This window comes from Poecilia formosa, unplaced genomic scaffold, assembly GCF_000485575.1.
Source record: "Poecilia formosa unplaced genomic scaffold, Poecilia_formosa-5.1.2 Scaffold350, whole genome shotgun sequence".
Taxonomy (NCBI): domain Eukaryota; kingdom Metazoa; phylum Chordata; class Actinopteri; order Cyprinodontiformes; family Poeciliidae; genus Poecilia; species Poecilia formosa.
In genome coordinates, this window is record NW_006800289.1 from 457,133 (window position 1) to 477,194 (window position 20,062).

General features: G+C 42.0%; 1 protein-coding gene across 3 annotated transcripts in view; it reads left to right on the forward strand.

Annotated features, from left to right (window-relative positions):
• fscn1a (fascin actin-bundling protein 1a) overlaps positions 1-20,062 on the forward strand; it is a 37,800-nt gene that overhangs the window by 6,624 nt on the left and 11,114 nt on the right. For 2 of the 3 annotated variants that reach the window (XM_016661933.1, XM_007574363.2), the window contains exon 2: positions 13,038-13,895. In XM_016661933.1, coding sequence (XP_016517419.1) covers positions 13,055-13,895 — 841 coding nt within the window. In that variant the 5' untranslated portion in view covers positions 13,038-13,054. Of the gene's footprint in view, positions 1-1,680; positions 1,700-13,037; positions 13,896-20,062 lie in introns of those variants that run through there. The other variant, XM_016661934.1, reaches the window with a different exon arrangement.

A 20,062-nucleotide genomic window follows, 5' to 3' on the forward strand; every position in this document is an offset into this window, starting at 1 on the left:
AAAAAAAAAAAAAAAAAAAAAAAACCCTGGGAAAGTTGTTGGACTTTTTTTTTTTTTTTTTTTGCATATTTGCTGTCTATGGTCATACGGTGCATCGATAATCCAGCCACTTCTGCAGAAATGTACATGAACTCACCGTGTCATTAATGATGCATTTAGATAGGTTTGTTGTAAATGTCAGCTTTCTGTGAAGTCGGAGACTAGAACAGAACAAAAAAACAATAAAGTGGTTTGTTCAGCTTGTTGTTTATATCTTGACTACATGAAAAATCTGGATATGTCAGCCATATGGTTATAAAGTGTAATTTTTTTTTCTACCAAATCAGGAAAAAGTTGGATGGAAAGAGAAAATGCAACTAAAAAACAAGCTGAAATCAGATTCGGTTGATGAATATTTTCATATTTTGTCTCAAAGCCACACGCTTCTATGTATTTTACTTGGGTGTGATGCGACGGATCAGCACAAATTAGCGCGCAGTTGCAAATTGGAAGGATAAATATCTACAGAGTGTGGCGTACCTTTGTATCCAGCCTCCTTCACTCTGATACCCTGAAACGAAATTCTAGTCAAACCCGTAAAGAGTCCTGGGGGTGGAGCTGAAACCTTTAGCGTTGGCTGGCGAAAGGTGAGAAACGTTTCCAACATTTGTGTGGCGCTTGTGTGAAAGCTATTTTGTATTTCCTATATTTGACCTTATCAGGAACAGAAAGCTGGCCTTTTTTATTTTTTTATCGTCACATTCAAAAAGGTTTTTTCCAGTTAACCCATCTGTGTGTCACATGTTCAGTAACCTTTAAACCGAGATTCTTAATGCAGAACCTCAAGAATAGCGACTGTCACTTTGACACGCTTTCCTTCGCCCTGCAGAGCAGACAGAGGAGCGTGTGTTTACGAGACAGTGACAAACTGGTGGCTGTACAATATTTTGTCTGTATTTGCATTTCTTAATGTTTTAGTCTGCTGGGATGAAACCAGTGTTCCCAGTGGTTAATCCAGGGTTGTCCAAAGTGGGTCCTGGAGGGCCGGCATCTCTCCCTGGTTTAACGCACCTGGATCCAATGATGGCTCGTTAGAAACCTAAGAAGAACATTGACTTGCTGAGAAGGTTGTTACTACCATCAGGGAGAGAACTAAAACATGTAGGATGCCGGCCCTCCAGGGCCCACTTTGGACACCCCTGGGTTAATCCCTGTGACTGTGGCAGCTCAGGTCGTGTGTTTAAGGTTTCAAGATGGCCATCTGTGCCAGATGTTAATGCCACCTCTGCTGAGTGTGTAGCGAGTGTCTGAGGTGGATGTGTGTTGTGTGTGTCTGTGTGTGTGTGTGTGTGTGTGTGTGTGTGAGCAGATGGTTTGTGTTCATTACACACACACACACACACACACATGCACACACATGTTTGTGTTGCTATCTTTGTGGGGACTTTCCATTGACTTCCATTCATTTCTACAGCCTAAACCTAACCTTTACCCTTTTCCTAACCCTAACCATCACATACCTAACCCTAACCCTAAACAAAACTCAATTCATACCTTAGTCCTAACTCTGACCCCTGACCCAAAAACAGGGTTTCCCCTTGTGGGGACCAGGCTCCGGTCCCCACAAGGAGCAATTGGTCCCCACAATGTAGTATATGCCAGGAAAATCATCCCCACAAGGTATTACAAACAAATGCACACACACACACACACACACACACACGGTCTCTCCCATTATCTCAGTTCCCTCCGTCATCAATTATTCACACTAGGACACTGACACCCAGGAAATGTGAAAGTAATAAATAATTCAAATTTAAAAAGTAAAATACAGTATATATGTTTATAAAATAAAAAAATGATGTATTTACAGTAAAAACATTGTTTTTGCTTTAATACAGTGAAAGTGGGGGGAAAATTAAATATTGAATTTGTTTTGCAGTTTTATAAGTGTACTGTTTTAGCTCACAAAGGTTAAGAGTGTCGACTTTCATTGTGCCAGAAATAATATTTCATGAGAAATCTATGCTGTTGATGAATTTCGAGCTGGTCAAGGCTGAAATGTTCCTCAAAAATGTTCCTTTTTGCATTTTTTAAAATTATTATTATTTTGTTCTGAAAAATACTGCATATTGTGGGTTTTCCTTCAAAAAAATAAAAGGTTTTGGGGTTTTTTTGGACAAAAGAGTCACAAAAACATAGAAAAAAATATGAAAAACTTTATATTTATGAATAGGTTTGAATCTGCTGAAGATATTTAATGCAATGAAAGTGAAACAAAAAATTTAGTATTGCATTTTTATAATAGATTTATAAAGCACACCATTTTGGGAAATGAAGCTGACCACTGTATAGTCAACCTGAAGGTACCTGAATGGTTAAAATATCTACTAATCTTAAATGATAAATTTCTTAATTATAAATTTGTAGCAAAATGTGGTTGTGTTGTGTGAATAATTGCTGTGAATGGTAGAAATGCTTTCATTAAATTGAGTGTTTGTGCAAAAATGACTCTTTTTCTTCCTGTGTAATGAAAGACTAGCAGACAACAGCTGGTGCTTGGTATGTACGTGTGTGTGTGTGTGTGTGTGTGTGTGTGTGTGTGTGTGTGTGCGCGCGTGTGTTTTGTCCAGAGGGGGGCCTCCAACCCTTTGTTGTAAGAGGGCATATCATTAGCATCCCAAACCGCTCATTGGCCATCAAGAGAAGGCGATGAAAAGCTGAGGCAAGACGGATGCAGAGAGTCAGAGTGATGGAGGCGAGGTGGGGAGGTGGAGGTGGTGGTGGGAGGAAGGTGGGGGGCAGGTGGGACCCTGGGGATCCAGGAGGAAAGTGGTGGCAACGACCAGCAACACCTGCCAGTCCAGCCTCATCCACCCTCTGTTTACATGTTTGTTTGTCCATTCAGGGATTAAACTGACTGTTGTCAGAGCAGATCAGACGGGATGCCACCGAGGCGTGCAGTTCGCCGCTGCCGCCAGTGGATGGCGCAGAAGAGCTCCTCTAGAGACGAACCCAGAAGGGGAAAAAAGTTAAGCTTGGAGTGGAGAAATAGGTTAAATGTGGTAGGGATTAATTTGTTTTCTCAACTTTTAATTGATTGTTTTCCCCTTTTTGTTTGCCTTGAAAAGAAACTTACAGGAACTTTATTTCTTTGGAAGTGAGCAAACGCACTCCCTGCCATTACATAATATGCAAACACACACTCTAAAATAAATGTCGCATGCATCACCTCAGATTGTGAATCCTGAGTTTTTTGTTTTTTGCTGTGTGTTGCAAAGTTTGCCAGTTTATTTTTGACCTTTGTGAAGAACTGAAAGCTGCTGTGCTGCTTTCCTAGAAAGAATTTCCAGAGATTGAAGTTCAAGGTTCGTTGCACTATTAGTACAACTAAATCACTAAGAGCATCATATAATCAGAGGCACATTGGTTTTAATTTTACGGTACAACTGAGAGAAGCACACAGCTTCGTGCAAAAGTCCTGAGTGATCCCTGTGTTATTCGTTTTTGAAATCCAAAAGAATTACTTTCACAAGTGGGTCGTTCTGGCTTTCGCCAATTGCTTCGGGTTTATTTCAAATGCGAGGCAGAAAAGAAAAGGAGAAAGAGAAAACCAAAATAAATAAAAAAGAGGGAGGTGAGAGTAAAGGAGAGGACGAAAATCTGCTTCTGCCCCTGTGGAAAGAATTTGTTCAGATTTTCTTCTTTTTCACCTTCACTGATGAGAAAGATGCTTTTGTTTAAAAAAGGAACTTGTAAAAAGCCACTAAATCCATAATATGCAAACACACACTCTAAATATGAAACACGCATCCCCTCAGATTTTGACGTCTGCAATATTTTCAAGTTAAATAGTTCATTTTTATTTTTATTTTTGCAATCGTTAGCAGTTCAAATCGATTTATTTTTGCCTTTTTGAAGAACTGAAAGCTGCCGTGTTGCTTTCTTAGAAATAAATTCCAGAGGCTGAGGGTCAAGGTTCAAATAAACCAGTGAGCACATCACACTGGAGGAACGCTAGTTCTTATTTTTAATTGTACATCTGATAGATTAGGGGTTATAGTAGGTTTATTTAAAAAAAAAAGAAAGATGTTCGACTGTAAATATATGAATCATTAAGGCATAAGCTCAAGTTGGGCTTGTAGGTACAAACCCCCCAATTATTAACATTCCTGGTACAAACATGTTGCAAAAAAAAACAACCTTAAAATAAATGGTTGTCATGGAGACCATCCTGCTCATTGTGTGTGAACAGGATGGCCTAAGCATGGGTTCCTTGTTATTTTAAACCCTTTAATCGCCTTTAATGCCACCTCATGTCATATTTCATGAAAGTTCTTGCATCCTTTGAAAGTTTTCACATTTTCCTCATGTAACATCCACAAACTTCAACACTTCAGTGCTTTTAATTGTATTTGATTGTTTTTTTGTGTGTTTTTTTTACAAACAAAAGTGTGAGAAATGTGATGCTGGGCTTTCACTTAAAGGGACAGTATTATGTGTTTTCCAGGCACATGGTGTCATTTTATAGCACAATCAAGTAACTATGTTGCCGTCAACTGTCATAAAAATGCTACGTTAATCAAATGTGACTGAAAAGAAATTTGACTATGTAATTTAACACCTTGAAATTGGGCCTCTGTCTCTTTAAAAACTGCCGCTCTTTCTGAAACTCCTCCTTTACAAAGTCATAACAACATGGCTCCTCTACTAACCCTTTAACAACATTTTTACCAGCGTTTCACTGAGACGTAGCTCCTTTAACGAGCTCAGCTGATGCTCAGTTCCTCCAGGTGTTTGCTAATTGCTGCTGGCTAGTCTGAAGGAGCTGAGTGGTGGAGCTGCAGGGGAAGAGTTGCTCTGTGAGGTGGAAGTTTGGAAGCTTGAAAACTGCTTTGAAGGTGGCGCCAGGTCCACCCAGGCGATTTGCACAATCTAATGGTTGCCATGGAGATTAAAGGGTTTCTCAAACATGCGTGAAAGAATCAAAGCAACACTCCAAGTGTGTCTTTGATGTTGGGATAACATCCTAGCATGACGTAAAGCTCAAAAAAGTCAATTTTACATGACAGTGCCCCTTTAAGATACAGCTTGAGGTTTTAACCCGACCAAAAGTGTCAAATATTAAAGTACTAAATTCTGCATCTTTAAGATTCATTGACAAGATCAAAAACTTTCCAAATGTCCTTTTCGGTCAGAGCCGCCGCGTGACATCGATCGCCGTGTCTCCAAGCTGAGGAGAATTGTAAGCAACACAGATGCTGCCAAGGAGGTGGAACAATGAGCTCAAGGTGTTGAGCCGGAGGAAAGCAGACAGGAAGGAGGGCAGCTGACCAGAGCAACACTGCTGATTTGTGAGGCCAGGATGTGAAGTCACAGGCCCTCGCCGAGAGGCAGGAAGAGGTATTTTTAGCGGCATCCTGATCAAATTCCCCTGCAGTCAGTGCTCCGGGTGCCGACCCAAGCCCCCGATCGATTCGGGTAGGTGAGGCAGCGCGCTCCAAAATGGCCGCACGCTACTTACAGTGACACAGGCAAGAGAGGGCAGAGCAGTGCTGACTTACATTTACAGGAAGTGCAGAAGAGGAATGGATGTGGATGTAAAACAGTGTAATTTATACCAACAAGGAAATTTAATGGCTTGGCCTAATGTCTGTCAGAGCCGTCACTGTGACACACACACACACACACACACACACACATTATGCAAACTGAATCCTAACCGTTTCATAAAGTGTTCAACAGAGGGAGAAGCGAAGAGGCTGACCTGGGCTTGATTGCTTGTAGCTGTCGCCATGGCAATGAAGGCGATGTGAGAGCTGAGGCCTCCCCACCTCCACCATGACACACACACACACATACACACATGCACATGCACACACACGCATATACGCACATTCTGACCTCCTGACCTGACTGCTGTGTGCCGAGTGGAGGTGAAGCAGAGGAGGAGGGGAGTGTGTGGCGATCCCCTGTGGCTCCAGCTTCCAGCTCTTTGTTGGCGGAAAGAGGAGGCCCTTGGTAGGGCTGCAGCTGTGTGCTCACCCCCACCAGCAAACACACACACACACACACACACACCCACACACGCACATTCCACTGTAATGAAGGACGCACATATGTCCTAGTACCTATTTTCATGGTGGAGACCAGGATGTGGTTTCCTAGGATTAAATGGACACACAACCTGCAGAAATACTAATAAACTCAATCTTTTGTTCCAATATTTAAATTATAACAACTTTTCAAAGGACTCTAAAGAAAATAAAAACTCTGGATAATATAGATGGCTTGATTTGGGATCCTACAAACCATAAACTTGCAAAGTATTTAATTTAAAAACACTTTTATTCAAAGATCTTTGTAACTTTATTCCAGATTTATTGTAAGGTACATAAACTCTTTCTCATCATAGCACCTAATAAAGACTAGAACATGTGCCTCACTATTCACAAGCTAATAACAACCTATTACATTCAAGCTGCTTGTTATCCATTTAGTAACCCTGAAGTACACAAGAACTAAATGTTAGGTAACCATTAGCTAACGTGAAACTAATTATGAAGTACCTGCTTGTTACCCATTACCTTACTGATGAACTTATGGACATTTTCAGTGCCAAATAATTGTAGGACGCTTAGCAAAAATGATTAGTTCATTGTTTCATTGAGAGCATTTTTGTTATAAGAAAATTCTGAGCAGCAACTCCAAATCCCCAACCAACCCCAACATCTTGAGCCGAAAAAGGTTTGATGCCCACCTCTGTCCTTGGAGGAAGAACTTTAGAGTCCTCTGGACTGGATAACGTGCTGCACCAGGTCGTACCCCAAATGGAGGAGTTTAAGTACCAAATGACTGACGATGCGTCTGCAGTGATGTGACAATAGTAGCTAATGTCTACTAATAGTTAGTTCATGTTCAGTTTGTGGTTACCAACACTTTATTGATTCATGAGCAATGAATTGTTAGTTCATGATTCATCATTAGTAGATTAAGTCACAGTTTCTGCTACCGCTTTGTTTATTGTTAACTAATGTCTATTAGTAGTTAGACATTAGGTAACCATCATCAGTTCAGTTTGTGGTTCTTCTTTGTTACTTTTTTGCTCCTAACAGTTGGTTCACGATTAGTTAAGTGAATCATTTGTTTCCACTAGGTAATTTTGAACTAGCAGTTTTTGAATATTTCCTTATTATCTAATGGTTACTAACAGTTCATGATTTGATCATCGTTAGCTTATTAGCAAAACACATTTGTGTCACCTTGATTGGGAAGCACTACCGGGGTTGTCACTGTCACCAAAACAGACCCGTCTGATTCTGTCTGAGTTGTGAGAAGCTTCAATCTTTGTTGAGATTCCGGTTTTAGACTCAAATTTGATGCGTCACATCAGGTCGTATGATTCCCTGCATTTTTAGCAAAGTAGGACAGACTGTGAAGTGATGGTTGACATCAATTTCACAGAAATGCTAACTTTACCTCCCACACTGCGGGCTGAATCCATTTCGCTGGTCACAGACAGATGTAGGTCAGTGGCTGCAGAGCTGACTCAGACCTCCATCAATCTCCGGTGTTTAGGCCCCTTAGGCTGCCCTCTACCTGCCTGAGTAGATCTAAAATCAGACATGCCTACATGGATACACTCTAAAAGGTCATGTGTGACTTTAAGTGGTTTGAAAAGTTACTATAGTAACTTGGAAAACAAAATGAATGAATATTTGTGAGTAAATGTAAAAACAAAAGTAAGTTATAACTAAGTTAGTGTAATTTGTCAGATTAATATTACCAAATTAATTATCCAAATTAATATTAGATTTTTTTACAACTTAATTATACAATCACATTGGTTTCCTAAACTAGTTGAGTTAACCAAACCTAAAATTGCATGTTGGGTTTATTTAAAGGGGCAGTATTATGTAAAGTTGGCTTTTCTGATGTTACAATGTTATTCCCTTTACCTGGAGTGTTGAATTGATTCTTTCATGCATGTTTGACAAATCTTTTAATCTCCTGTGGCAACCATCCAGCTGTGCAAAACGCCTGGGTGGACCTAGCCCCGCCTTCGAGGCAAAGCTCCTCCTTGGAGCTGCAGTTTTTAAGTTTCCGCCTCACACAGCAGCCCTCCTCTCAGCTCCTTCAGACTAGCCAGCAGCAATTAGCAAACACCCAGGAAGTGTGCATCAGTTGATCTCATTATAGGAGCTACTTATCAGTGAAACGATGATAATAATGTTGTTAAAGGGTTAATAGAGGAGCCATGTTGTGATGACTTCTTGAAGGAAGAGTGTTAGAAAGAGCAGGAGTTTTTAAAGAGGCAGAGACACAATTTCAAGGAAAAGTCACATTTATTTTAAGTCGCATTCGATATCTGCTTAAAGCATTTTCATAGCAACTTAAGGTAACATAGTTACTTGATTGTGCTATAAAATGGCACTATGTGCATAGAAAATACATAACACTGCCCCTTTAATAACAGGCAATGTTTGTAACTTAAAAAACTGAGTGGATTGAATTGTTGCCTAATTTTTTTTTTTCAAGTTGAGTCAATAAAAGAGAGAGCATTTTTTAGAGTGCACACTCATCATCGTTCTGCAGGCAGGGGTCATAGGAGACAGACTGAATATAGGTCAGATGAGGAACAAAATCCCCCCTGGCACCAGCCATCTCTCTCTCTCTCTCTCTCTCCCTCTCTCTCTCTCTCACACTCATTCCCTCTTTTTCTCTCGTTTGGATATTTTCCTTCCATTCCCAGCGTTTCGCCGCTTGGAAGGGAAATTGGGGATCTATGACTCCTCAACAGCTGCAGCGAACCGGACTGCATGGAAACCTCCCCCAGACTCTCAGCTTCAGCTCGCGGCTCTGCCAAACATCTCTGCTGCTGATTGGTCAGCGCTCTGATGCCCCTGCTGCATTGCTGCAGTGACGGCCTGCCTCAGAGGCAGCAAGTGTGTCAGTGTGTCAGCGCTCACCGCCAGGCAGTCGGCGAAAGTACTCGAGGCCGGTCTCCATAGCAACATGCCTTGTGAACAAAAAGATAGCGACCCCCCTCTTTCTCTTTTTCTCGGTTCCCTCCTCTTTTCCCTGAACCAGCTGTGGGTGTCTCCTGTGGCCATTGTGTGTGTGTGTGTGTGTGTGTGTGTGTGTGTGTGTGTGTTTGTGTGAGGCATGTTGCTGTCATAAATCAGTACATATCTCATCACACCAGACAAAATATGTGAGATGCTCAGACAGAGAGCTGTATGTGGGTAACTGGGTCTGATTTTTATTTATTTATTTCTCCAACAACGGAGGAGAGATACCCAGAAAACGCTAAGGTGTGGCCCCAGCACAGGCACACAAACACACACACACACATGCACACACACGTATGCACCACAGTACCACTGCTCTTTGAATATTTCTGCTCCTGTCTCTGATTTGCTTACATGTCACCCTGGCGATTCAAATCCTTGGGTTCAGTTAGCTGTAAAGTTGCGTGTCATCCAATGCAAAGAAGCTGAGTCATGTTTTCCATCCACTCACGTCTTATGGTCAGGGCAGTCAGTCATCCCCCTCCCGCTGTGAGACTCTTTCATTTACCTCCTCCAAAAAGATGCTTTGATTTTTTTGATTTCAGAGCCACAAAGCAAACCCACACTCATTTGAGGTGATGGTTAAACTTGAGCAAATGTAAAGAGCCTTTCTTGTAGCAGGATTTAAGAGACCAAGGCGGATGAATCCTGAGTTAACTGCTCAGATGTTGAGGTAATCTGACAGATTATAAATTGTTTGTCCTGGGAAACCAAAATATTGCACACAAAACTGATCCTGAAGTCATCATTTGCAGCACGTCCTTTGGTCATTTCATGGGTCATGTTTCTGTTAAAGTTAAACTCAAGTGTTCACTGTAAAAACACAAAATATTACCGAATATTTTTGATCTAGTTTCTGTTGAAAATATTTTAATACACTTGGAATAAAATAATTTACAAGTAACTTTTTTTTTTTTTTACCAAGATAAGCGCTTGTTTTAAAGTAAATAATTCTTTAATATTGATCTTTTTTTGATTATATTTTTTAAAAGATTATTTCACTCATAACACCAGAAATATGTCTTAGAAGTTGCGAAAGACTTGAGACTGGGGATGAAGATTCACTTTGCAGGAGAACAATCGCCCTACGAATGCAACTAAGCTTACAAGGAAATTGCTTAAATCAAATTATACGTGTTGAAATGGCCTAGTCAAAGCCCGGACTTTGATCAGCAAATCCAAACATTGGATTCTGAGGCAAATGTTGAAGATTCCCGACTATACAGATGATCTGCTTTCAGTATGAGCACGACTGAATTGTTTGAAGTGTTATTATATCACAGCATAGCAGCTCCGGCGGATCTGTTGCTAGGCGACCGAAGAAAATAAAAGAAAAAAAGAAAATCCCGAGATGAGATGTGGACCCTAAATATCTCTCTCTCTCTCTCTCTCTCTCTCTCTCTTCTTCGAGCTTTTAAATCTTTACAAACCGGTTTTTAGGATCCATGTTTCCCAATAACACATCCGAGCAAATCAGGTGATTTTATTAGCGCGGCGCTGCGGGGAGGTGAAAATGCTCCCAGATTTAATTTGTCTGAAGACGTTTTCTTGTGAGGATCGGATTTATCCAGACTGCGGGGGAACCAGAGACAGGAAGAAGGTCGCGTTTCTTTCTGTTTTGCAAACCCTGCAGCACCCAGAGGGAAATAGGAGACATATCAGCTTTTTTTTCATTTTTACTCAAACAGAGCAGATAGACGTTTTAAAAAAAACACTCAGTAATCGTCTTCTATATAAAGTAATGCTGCCAACCAGTGCTGCTTGTTGGACATAAACCGATATGTGTTTGAACTTTGCTCGGCCTGAAACAAATCTCCCATCATTTGCATCGCGATAGTTCAACCCGGGCCATGTTTCTCCCATGTTATGCCTCACTTCGCCAAGACAGCGGCCGCAAAAAGGCCGCGAAGCATTTCTGTCTCTGCAGAGAGCGTGCCGCTGATGCTGACATGCGCCCCTGCACTTTGTGCGCCTCGGTATTTGTGTGTGTGTGTGTTTGTGTGTATGTGTGTGTTTTTGAGAGCGATGTTCATGCGCCCTGATCTGTTTGGCCTCTTTGTTTACGGAGCCGGGCCCTTCCTGCCCTCTGATGTGCGCGCTCGGGGCCATGAATGGCGCTTTGTCCGGGGACACACACCCACCCGGTCCTCATGATTTGAATGCTGAGTCCGTCGGATTCAGGAGAAACTGATATAATTTCAGCGTCCAGTGAGAAACCGACTCCCTTCATGTGACTTCATCCAGACTGAAGAGTTTTTTTCTTTCATTTTAATTCCTGTTAAGTTTTTCCTCTCTCTCTTTTTTTTTTTAAACTTTAACTTGTGTATTAATTCTGTAAAAGTTTTAACCAGGGCCAGCCCAAGGTATAAGCAAACTAAGCTACTCTTTAGTAGAACGCTTTGGATACGTAAATGTTAAATTTTTTTGCTTTTTTTGTGTGTTTGCCAAAATAACTTGAAGCTATTTCAAATTTATATTATGTTAGAATCATAGAAAAATATGTTGACAGTCTCATAATTACTGTGGCGTGCCACAAGGTTTCAGTCGGTGCCCGCAGTATAAACCTCAACTGCACCTGAACGATACACAATGCAAAAACTACGCAAGACACCAGGCGACAGGCATCCAAAAATATGCAAATAAATAAAAAAATGCATCCCAACAATGCATATATCAATGTATATTTTAACAAAATAAACAGGCAACATTGCACATAACTGAACACCAGCAACTTAGCTAAACTTTTCTGTGTTCCCCAGTTAGGCTCAACATCAATCCAAACTGCTCAAACAGCACTTGAGCAATTACAGGAAAAAATATTCAGTGATTGTTAGCATAATGATGCTAGCAATCGGAATTTATTGTCGCTATTAAATCCTTTCTCCTACTTGTGTTTGTGTTGGAGTCAACTTAGACCACAGCCACACTCCACACATTTGAAATCTACTCCACTCTACTCCTTTTTCTAACACACTTTTTCCTTCCACTCAACTTTCTTTCAGCACTCTGAATAACCAGTTTTTGTTATTCACACACACACACACACACACATAGTGGCCTTTTGTGGAATGAAATCAGCTTCACTTTTTGAGCTGAATTACTAAATAAATTTAAAAATTTCACAGATATTTTAATTTGTTCAGATGTTATGATGTGTGTTAGATTTCAATATCCTGTGAGTCTGAAAATTTTCTGGCAGGGAGACAAATTTAAACGTTCTTCACAGAAAAAAAAAGTAAACTATTTGTCTTTGCTTTACAGTCCTCCCAGGGTTGCAGCAATCCCTGTGGCATATTTGGACAATACTTTTTCCTTCCACTCAACTTTCCGAAAGTATTCTCAAACGCGACACTCTGTGAGCAGCCTGCTTCTCTTGTCACCTCTTTTGTTTTATGTTTCCGTGACTTTAAATTTTCTGAAGACATGTGCGCGATTAATCTTTATATGAATTTTATTTATTTATTTTTTACAATAAAATGGCTGAATTACAGTTTTCAATGATATTCCAGTTCATTGCCACGGTGTTAAGTTGGTTAAAGGTCACAACTGGATGTGGAGAGAAACCCAGGTCAGAACCTTGGACCGGTTCTGACATCGAGGTCATCACCAGAGGAATGAATCCTCAGCCTCCAGCTCTCCTGCGTCCAGATTTATTTTTTTTGTGTGTGTGTGTGTGAGTGTATGTTTTGGGGTGGGCGTGGTTTGTGGCGAGGTTCGGCTGGGGGTGAGCTACGTCACTGATGGTTATAAAGGCTGCAGCTGTGGCGACGGGCTCGCGCTGCTGAGACAAGCGGAGCACAGAGGACCGGCAGGCGCGCGCTCACACTCACGCTCTCCCCCAAACAAAGAAGCAGCACGCGAGGCGGCGGAGCATCCCACCCTTTCGGCCCACTTGCAGAAGCGTTCCCCCCCGAACCCCCCCCCCCCCGCTCAACCCTCCAAGGCAAGAACCGGTCCGAACCGAAGGCTCCCCCACACACACACACCCCCACCCGGCCCCGACCATGACGACCAACGGCTCCGCTAACGGAACCAGCGACATGCTGCAGATCCAGTTCGGCCTCATCAACTGCGGGAACAAATACCTCACCGCGGAGACGTTCGGCTTCAAAATTAACGCGTCGGCCACCAGCATGAAGAAGAAGCAGATCTGGACCCTGGAGCAGAGCGGGGACGACTCCAGCGCCAACGTGTTCTTCCTCAAGTCGCATCTGGGCCGGTACATCGCCGCGGACAAGGACGGCAACGTCACCGGAGACAGCGAGGCCGCCGGTCCGGAGTGCCGCTTCGTCATCACCGCCCACGACGACGGCCGCTGGTCCCTGCAGTCCGAGCAGTACGGCCGGTACCTGGGTGGCACCGAGGACCGGATCATCTGCTTCGCGCAGACCGTGTCCGTGGCGGAGAAATGGAGCGTGCACATCGCCATGCACCCGCAGGTGAACATCTTCAGCGTGACGCGCAAGCGCTACGCGCACCTGAGCGACAAGGTGGACGAGATCGCCATCGACCGGGACGTGCCGTGGGGGGTGGACTCCATGATCACGCTGGTGTTCCGCGAGCAGCGGTACCACCTGCAGACCTCCGACAACCGCTTCCTGAGGAACGACGGAGCGCTGGTGGCCACCACGGACAAGACCACGGGCTACACGCTGGAGTTCCGCTCCGGGAAGGTGGCCTTCAGGGACTGCAGCGGCAAGTACCTGGCGCCCTCCGGGCCGTCCGGCACCATGAAGTCCGGCAAGAGCGCGCGGGTGGGCAAGGATGAGCTGTTCGTGCTGGAGCAGAGCCACCCGCAGGTCGTGCTCACCGCCGGGAACGAGAGGAACGTCTCCACCAGGCAAGGTGGGTGTGGTGGTCCATGCAGGCCCGGACCAGGTCTCCCGGGTCGGTGTGTGAGTGAGGGCGTGAGTGTGTTGGCAGAGGAAGTGTTAACGTGATGGAATGTGAGCCTGCATCCCCATCCCAACCCCCCCACTCCCAACTCCCACTCACTCCCATCCTTTACTGCACATCCTAAATGAGCCTTACAGGACACGGTCCAGTCACACACACACATGCACACACAACAGTGGCCCGTGTGTTTTTACACCCCAAACAATGGCCTGCTTGGCCTGAACCTGGCCTCTCATATGAGTCTTGATGTGGCAACAAGCACAACAGATGCCAATTGTATTATTTATTGGTTAAAACCCTTAAAATGTGTTTGAAATGATCTGATCTGGTTTCACTCAAACCTGATCCACAATGATGGACAAACAAACAATCTGGCATCATGTTGCTGTTGTTGTTGCCAGTTGTGGTTCTGACTTTCTTTTGTTCCTATAAGAACGTTAGAACATTACAGATTAAATGTGCTGGAGCCACCTTTGATAAAATTCAGTCGTAAATCCAAAGGTAAATGTAGGTGATCTGCAACAGGATTCTGCTGCTCCCAGAACCTTTCTGTTGTTTTAAGCTGCTGGGTGATGAAATGGTGGGAGTTCCCAGTTTTCAGGATCCTGCTTGTTCAGCATTTGGGCAGCCAGTCATCAAAAGTTTGGTGCATCTCTACTTTTATCCCTAGGTTAATGAGCTGATCTAAGATTAGAACACACAAAGCATCAAAAACCAAAAGCCTCCATGTTGTAGGTTGTGTTTTGGGACCAACAATGATTGGGAATTCTTAGTTTTTATGCATTTGACTGACCAGTGAGAGGAACATTGGCTCATTTTGGTCGTTTGATGGGTTATCTGGTAGTCAACGGCAGAACACGTGTTTTGTATCAACATTGTCAAAGTGGGTAGCGGCGCAAGTTCAACAAAATGGTATGTTTAGCAAGAACAAGGGTGAACATCAGGCTTATTAAACACCAACGTTTAAAGTACACAGAGCTGGTGGATTTACTGGACTGAAAATTCTGGGGATTCTCAGATTTGGGGATTCAGATTACAGTTTGATCTGCTGCTCACAGAAAACAATGGACTTGAAACCTGTACCACTCAAGGTTAATGACGGATATTATTAATATCCTTGAATTAGACAACAATTGTTTCAACAGCCCAAAAGGGGCTGATGTTTTTGGATCTGTTCCAGTGCAAGAACAACGGTTAACACTTAGGATGTTATGGTCCAAGGAAAACACAGGGAGGGAAAAAAAACGGAAGAACACGTGTGTGTTTTTTTTAGACTTGCTCAGGTCTAATTTGATGCATCTGGCAGCGCCCACACTCCAGATAACTCTGTCAGATCTCCAGACCTTTAAATACTTTGGTTCTGCCTTGCTTTCAGATCAGATGGGGGTTTTGTGTCTGGGCTGTTTCAGCTGTTTAACTTGGCAGAGATGCAAAATGGTTCCCCCACTTTCTTGCTTCCTCTTTCCTTGCTTTTCCCCGCCGCCCCCCATTTTGACATGCGAACCTCCTTTTTGAACATCTTTTCCATTGTGGCCTCCTCTTCTCCCCCAACTCCTCCCTGCTCCTTCACACCGGATGGTTGTCTCCATTTGGCATTGTCCCAGTCCCCCATGGGGGAGTTGATGATGCTGTTTGGAAGCTCTGTGGTTGGATAACCATAACTATTGAGGTGTTTTAAAGCATCTAAATCAGCAAAATATAAAATTAGGGCCATGAAATGTCTCATAAAGGATCAGTGGAACAGAAAGGATACAGAGGAATTGCCTGAAAGCAGTTGCTTGTGACTGAATTGTACTGAGTGACAGGAATGTGTGACTGATCTCCAGGTCTCAATATGGCATTTGGTCAGAGGAGCTCACTGGGAATGCCATGTGGTTTTAGTGGCTTTGCCTTTTTTTCTTTTTTTTCTTTTTTTCTTGAAACCGTGATCTGATGGATCACTTTTAATTTCCTGTTGCCAAGTCTTAATCACCCTGGGGAGTGGCTGTCTTTCTTTCTTCTTTGTTTACTTCTCTGGTATATTTATCAGCTTTTGTTTCCACCGGCAGCTACAGATCTTTCTGACATGGTTTGCTTTCTCGAGCACAAAATGGAGGCTGGCTGTCGGAAGAAAGGGGTTGTACTAAAAGGTTCCCACTCTTAGATCTTCAGGGCTCTGTGGGTATGCGCGGATTCTGTTTCGCAACAAATCTGACTCTGATTGCAGCATGTCACCAAGACCCCATAATCTAAACCTCTCATCCTCTGAAACGGCGTCTCTCTTGGCTACAGAGCTGAACGAGGGCATTGGTTTCCCTTCAGACATCCCATGGTTCTCTGTTCGAAGTGATATTATAGTACAAAACTGTTGTACTCCCACATGGTGTAAACCAATTTGATGGATTGAAATTAGCTGTGTAAGCTCGTTGGTTAAGGTGGATTGTTAAAAACAAAGATGGATGCCCTCAGGTGGAAACCTTTGGGGAACACATTTCTTAAAGATATGTTAGGTTTTGTTTTTTTAAGTTTTTTAACAAAAATCTTGTTTGGTACAAGGATTGGTACCACTGCTGCCAATACTTTGTATAAAGATGGTGCTTTTTCTTTTTCCATAATTTTTTACAAAGTTGGAGAATCTATTTAACAATTACTCTTTGATTAGTCTCTCTAGATTTTCAAAGTGTCTAAATCATTTATTTTGATATATTTTGGCTCATTATCTTGAGAAAACACCTTTTGCATTTTTCACACATCCCAGGTCTTCTACCGTACTCAACAATGGGAAGGAGTTGCTTTTCCAGGCATTCCTTCTTTTAATGCCAAACGTACCTAAAGCATTTAACACAGCAAAGTTCAACCCTAGTTGTGTCTGACCAAAGCAAAGGTTCTAGTAGAGCTTATCAAGCTCCATGTCTTTAAATTTATAACGTTGGGACAGAGAAGGGTTGGCATTTGGTAATCATGAAGACTCTGTGACAGGATGAGGCCACTGTTCAGTCTACCTACAGTGTTTTAATGCTTCATATATGCATGAAGTTTCTATTGGCGTTGGTGTTTTTAGTCTGTTTAGAAAAAAGTCTTTGACTTAAACATATGAATTTTTACTGAGACACTTTGTGGGTTCCTAAGTGCCACTGTTGAAAAGCCATATGAAGAAAAATAAACACATTTATAATCCCCTACCTTATATGGAGGCTGGTTGCCATAGTGACCTTAAACAAAAGGAAAATATGGCCATTAGTGTGTAGTTTGAAGCATGTTGAAGGTATATTCTTAAAACTTTGACTCTCCAACAGCAGCCATTGTAATTACTTTCTTATTGACGTTTGTGCATATTAGGCAAGTTTCTTTCAGCAGCTTTGTAGATGGCTACTGGCTACTTTTCATTTTTTGACTGAAACGCTGAAGTGTTGAGTTCATGAACACATCTGACGATTCCACGTGAATTTGTCAAAGCAAACTTCATTCACACCTTGTTTTTGGCTAATGAAAGGTAGCGCTACATGCAGCTAGCGCTGTCATTTCTGACTCTTTGTGAATTCAAATTTGACATTCCAGGAGACATTTCAAATGTCGTTTTCATTCATTTTATTTTTGGCTTATTAAATATAAAAAGTATACTCTTTGGCTAGGCTAATGTTAGCATGTGGCTATGTTTGCACGGTATGGACAAAAGGATGAATGTAGTCGAATATGATGTGCTTCCTCATTTTTATTTCTGCATGTCTAGTTTTAAAAGTTTTTTGTCTTATGGAGAAAAGACTCATGGTCTTAAAAAATGTCAGCTTTCTATTGGTTGCCTGAAGCCTTCTTCCTTGCGGGTAATTAACAGTCAACCTGTGTAGATTTTTGCTTATTGCAAAAGGGGACCCGAGTTCTTACAGAAACTCTGTACTTTCCCCTCCAACAACTGGACGGCTGGGATGAGGATTAAATGCTGAGTGGAATTAAACTGGCTCCAGATGTTCAGCAAACACACCACAGCTCACAGTCGAACTCTGCAGCGGCTGTTCGCCTGGCAGACCTGAGCCAAGATGGCGGTCGGACTCCGCTGGCTTTCATTAGCGGTGGGAGGTTTTAGACATGAGGCCAGCTCAAGTGGGTCAATCCAAAATCTGTTTCTGTCCAGTCAAGAGTACAGATTTTACTTTCACTAAGCTTTAGACGAGTATAGATGGAAAATCTTCCTAAAATATCCTTCCATTAGTTGGTTTAGCTTTTTTCCACTCCGAAAATTATTACTTAAAGTTGGATTAAAGTGTTTGTCCCATAATTTACAGTAACTAATTTATTCACAGAATTGTCTTGTGCAACTGAATGGTGAAGTGGTCCATTTTAATTGAGACCATTTTCCCTTCCTTTGGGCTTTTTTACAAAAAGTGATGACCCAGTTTCCCCCATGTTTATTCAAAACCATCATAATAGTTCAGTTATTCTACAGTCATTTCACCTGTAGAATAACTTCCTCACAATATGCAAACTCGATGTGTACTAAGAAATCTCTTTGGATTTTAATCTCCAGATTTATTCTGGGCTTCTGAAACGGAGAAACGTTGCTGTACTACTTTTCAGCCTTCCTGTTTTCTGAAGTTTTGATTTCTCTCGCTTTCTGGCAGCATGTAGTAGATTTGCCATGCCTTTAGAAAATGATTCTTTTTAAAATGGCTTTTTACATCCGTGGTTCATTTGATTTTGAACTTTTCATTGCCAACCGGTGAGTATCTCGGGGTCGATCAAGCTAGTGCTAGCTAGCTTTAGTCACTCCCCAAACATGGCTACATTTTGGTTAAAAAATGTAGCTAATGTGATAATTCTGCTACACACTCAACCCTATTATCACTGTTTTTCAGCCTGAGGCTATAAATGTAGCCAGAAAGTTCATATTGATTTCCCAGATGCATTGACTAAAGAGTCACAATGTGTCACTTACAGAAACTTATCATTTTCTTTTTTAATTAGACAAATGTTATGCAGGCGTTACAGCAGTCCCATTGTTTATCGTCCAATTTGAGCTCATGGCTTTCAAAGCCGCCAATAAACAGACTCTATGCTGTTGCCTGCTTCCGGTTCATAACATCCACTTTTCTCATCAACGGTCACAAATTCCCAGAGAGACAGTTTAACGACCCTCATGTGGTCCGAGCCACAATTATCAGTCAGTTAGCCTGGAGCTCAGAGGCTCTTAGAGCGGCTCCGTTCTGCTCCTCACTCCTGGTAGCAGAGGCCTAAATGGATGAAAGCCCATCACTTCCTGCTTCTGGTGCGACCACCGACTGTTCTTTTGTAAATATGGGTTATATTTATTTTGATTATCCATTTTGGTGTGAATGTGTTGCAGTAAAGTGCCCTGGGGCATTTGGTCTTTTGGCACCAAGTTTTTGTTTTCCAGCTGCCTCATGTGACCAACCACCAGTTGAACTGTAAAACTGATTTGAAATGGTTTGTAATAAAGAGAAAAGGCCATGGTTCTACCAAATGAAATAAACCCCCTAAAAACTGAAAACAGCTTAAAGATGATCTAGAATGAGAAAATATAGCTTTTTGTAACTGTAAACCAGCTTATTTATGACAATGGGTGAGATTTTACGACAAGTTGACATCACATTCTCTTGATTATAACTTTGGTGTGAGTAAAACCATAAATTTACAACTAATGTTTACAAGTTATCCAGTTGCTTTTCTGTTTTACAAAAAAAGCTGTATTTTTTTTACCCGTAACTGCTGCAGTAATGCTTTTATAGATGTTACTTACACAGTTTACAGAAAAGGTAAATTGTTGCGTTACTGTAATGGTAATGCATCTTTAAGTACTTGTTACATTTCTGAAACTCAGTATTCACAGAGATTTGGGATACAGTCACCCATGAACAGCTGAGTTTCACAAATATTTGAGACTGCTCCTCCTAAATGGGAAAAAAAAGACTAAAGCTGGCTATTTTTGTAGTTCAAACACCAAACATACCTTGGTGTGCATTAATAAACAGCAGAAACGGTTTTGACTCCACCACAACCACTGTCTTCATGATTTACAGTCTTACTGCAGCCAATCAGTGCCAAGAAATGAAAAGGGCGCACCTGGATTAGCTGGTTTAATAATGCCAGATAATAGCATGCTACTTAGCAATTAGCCTATTTTT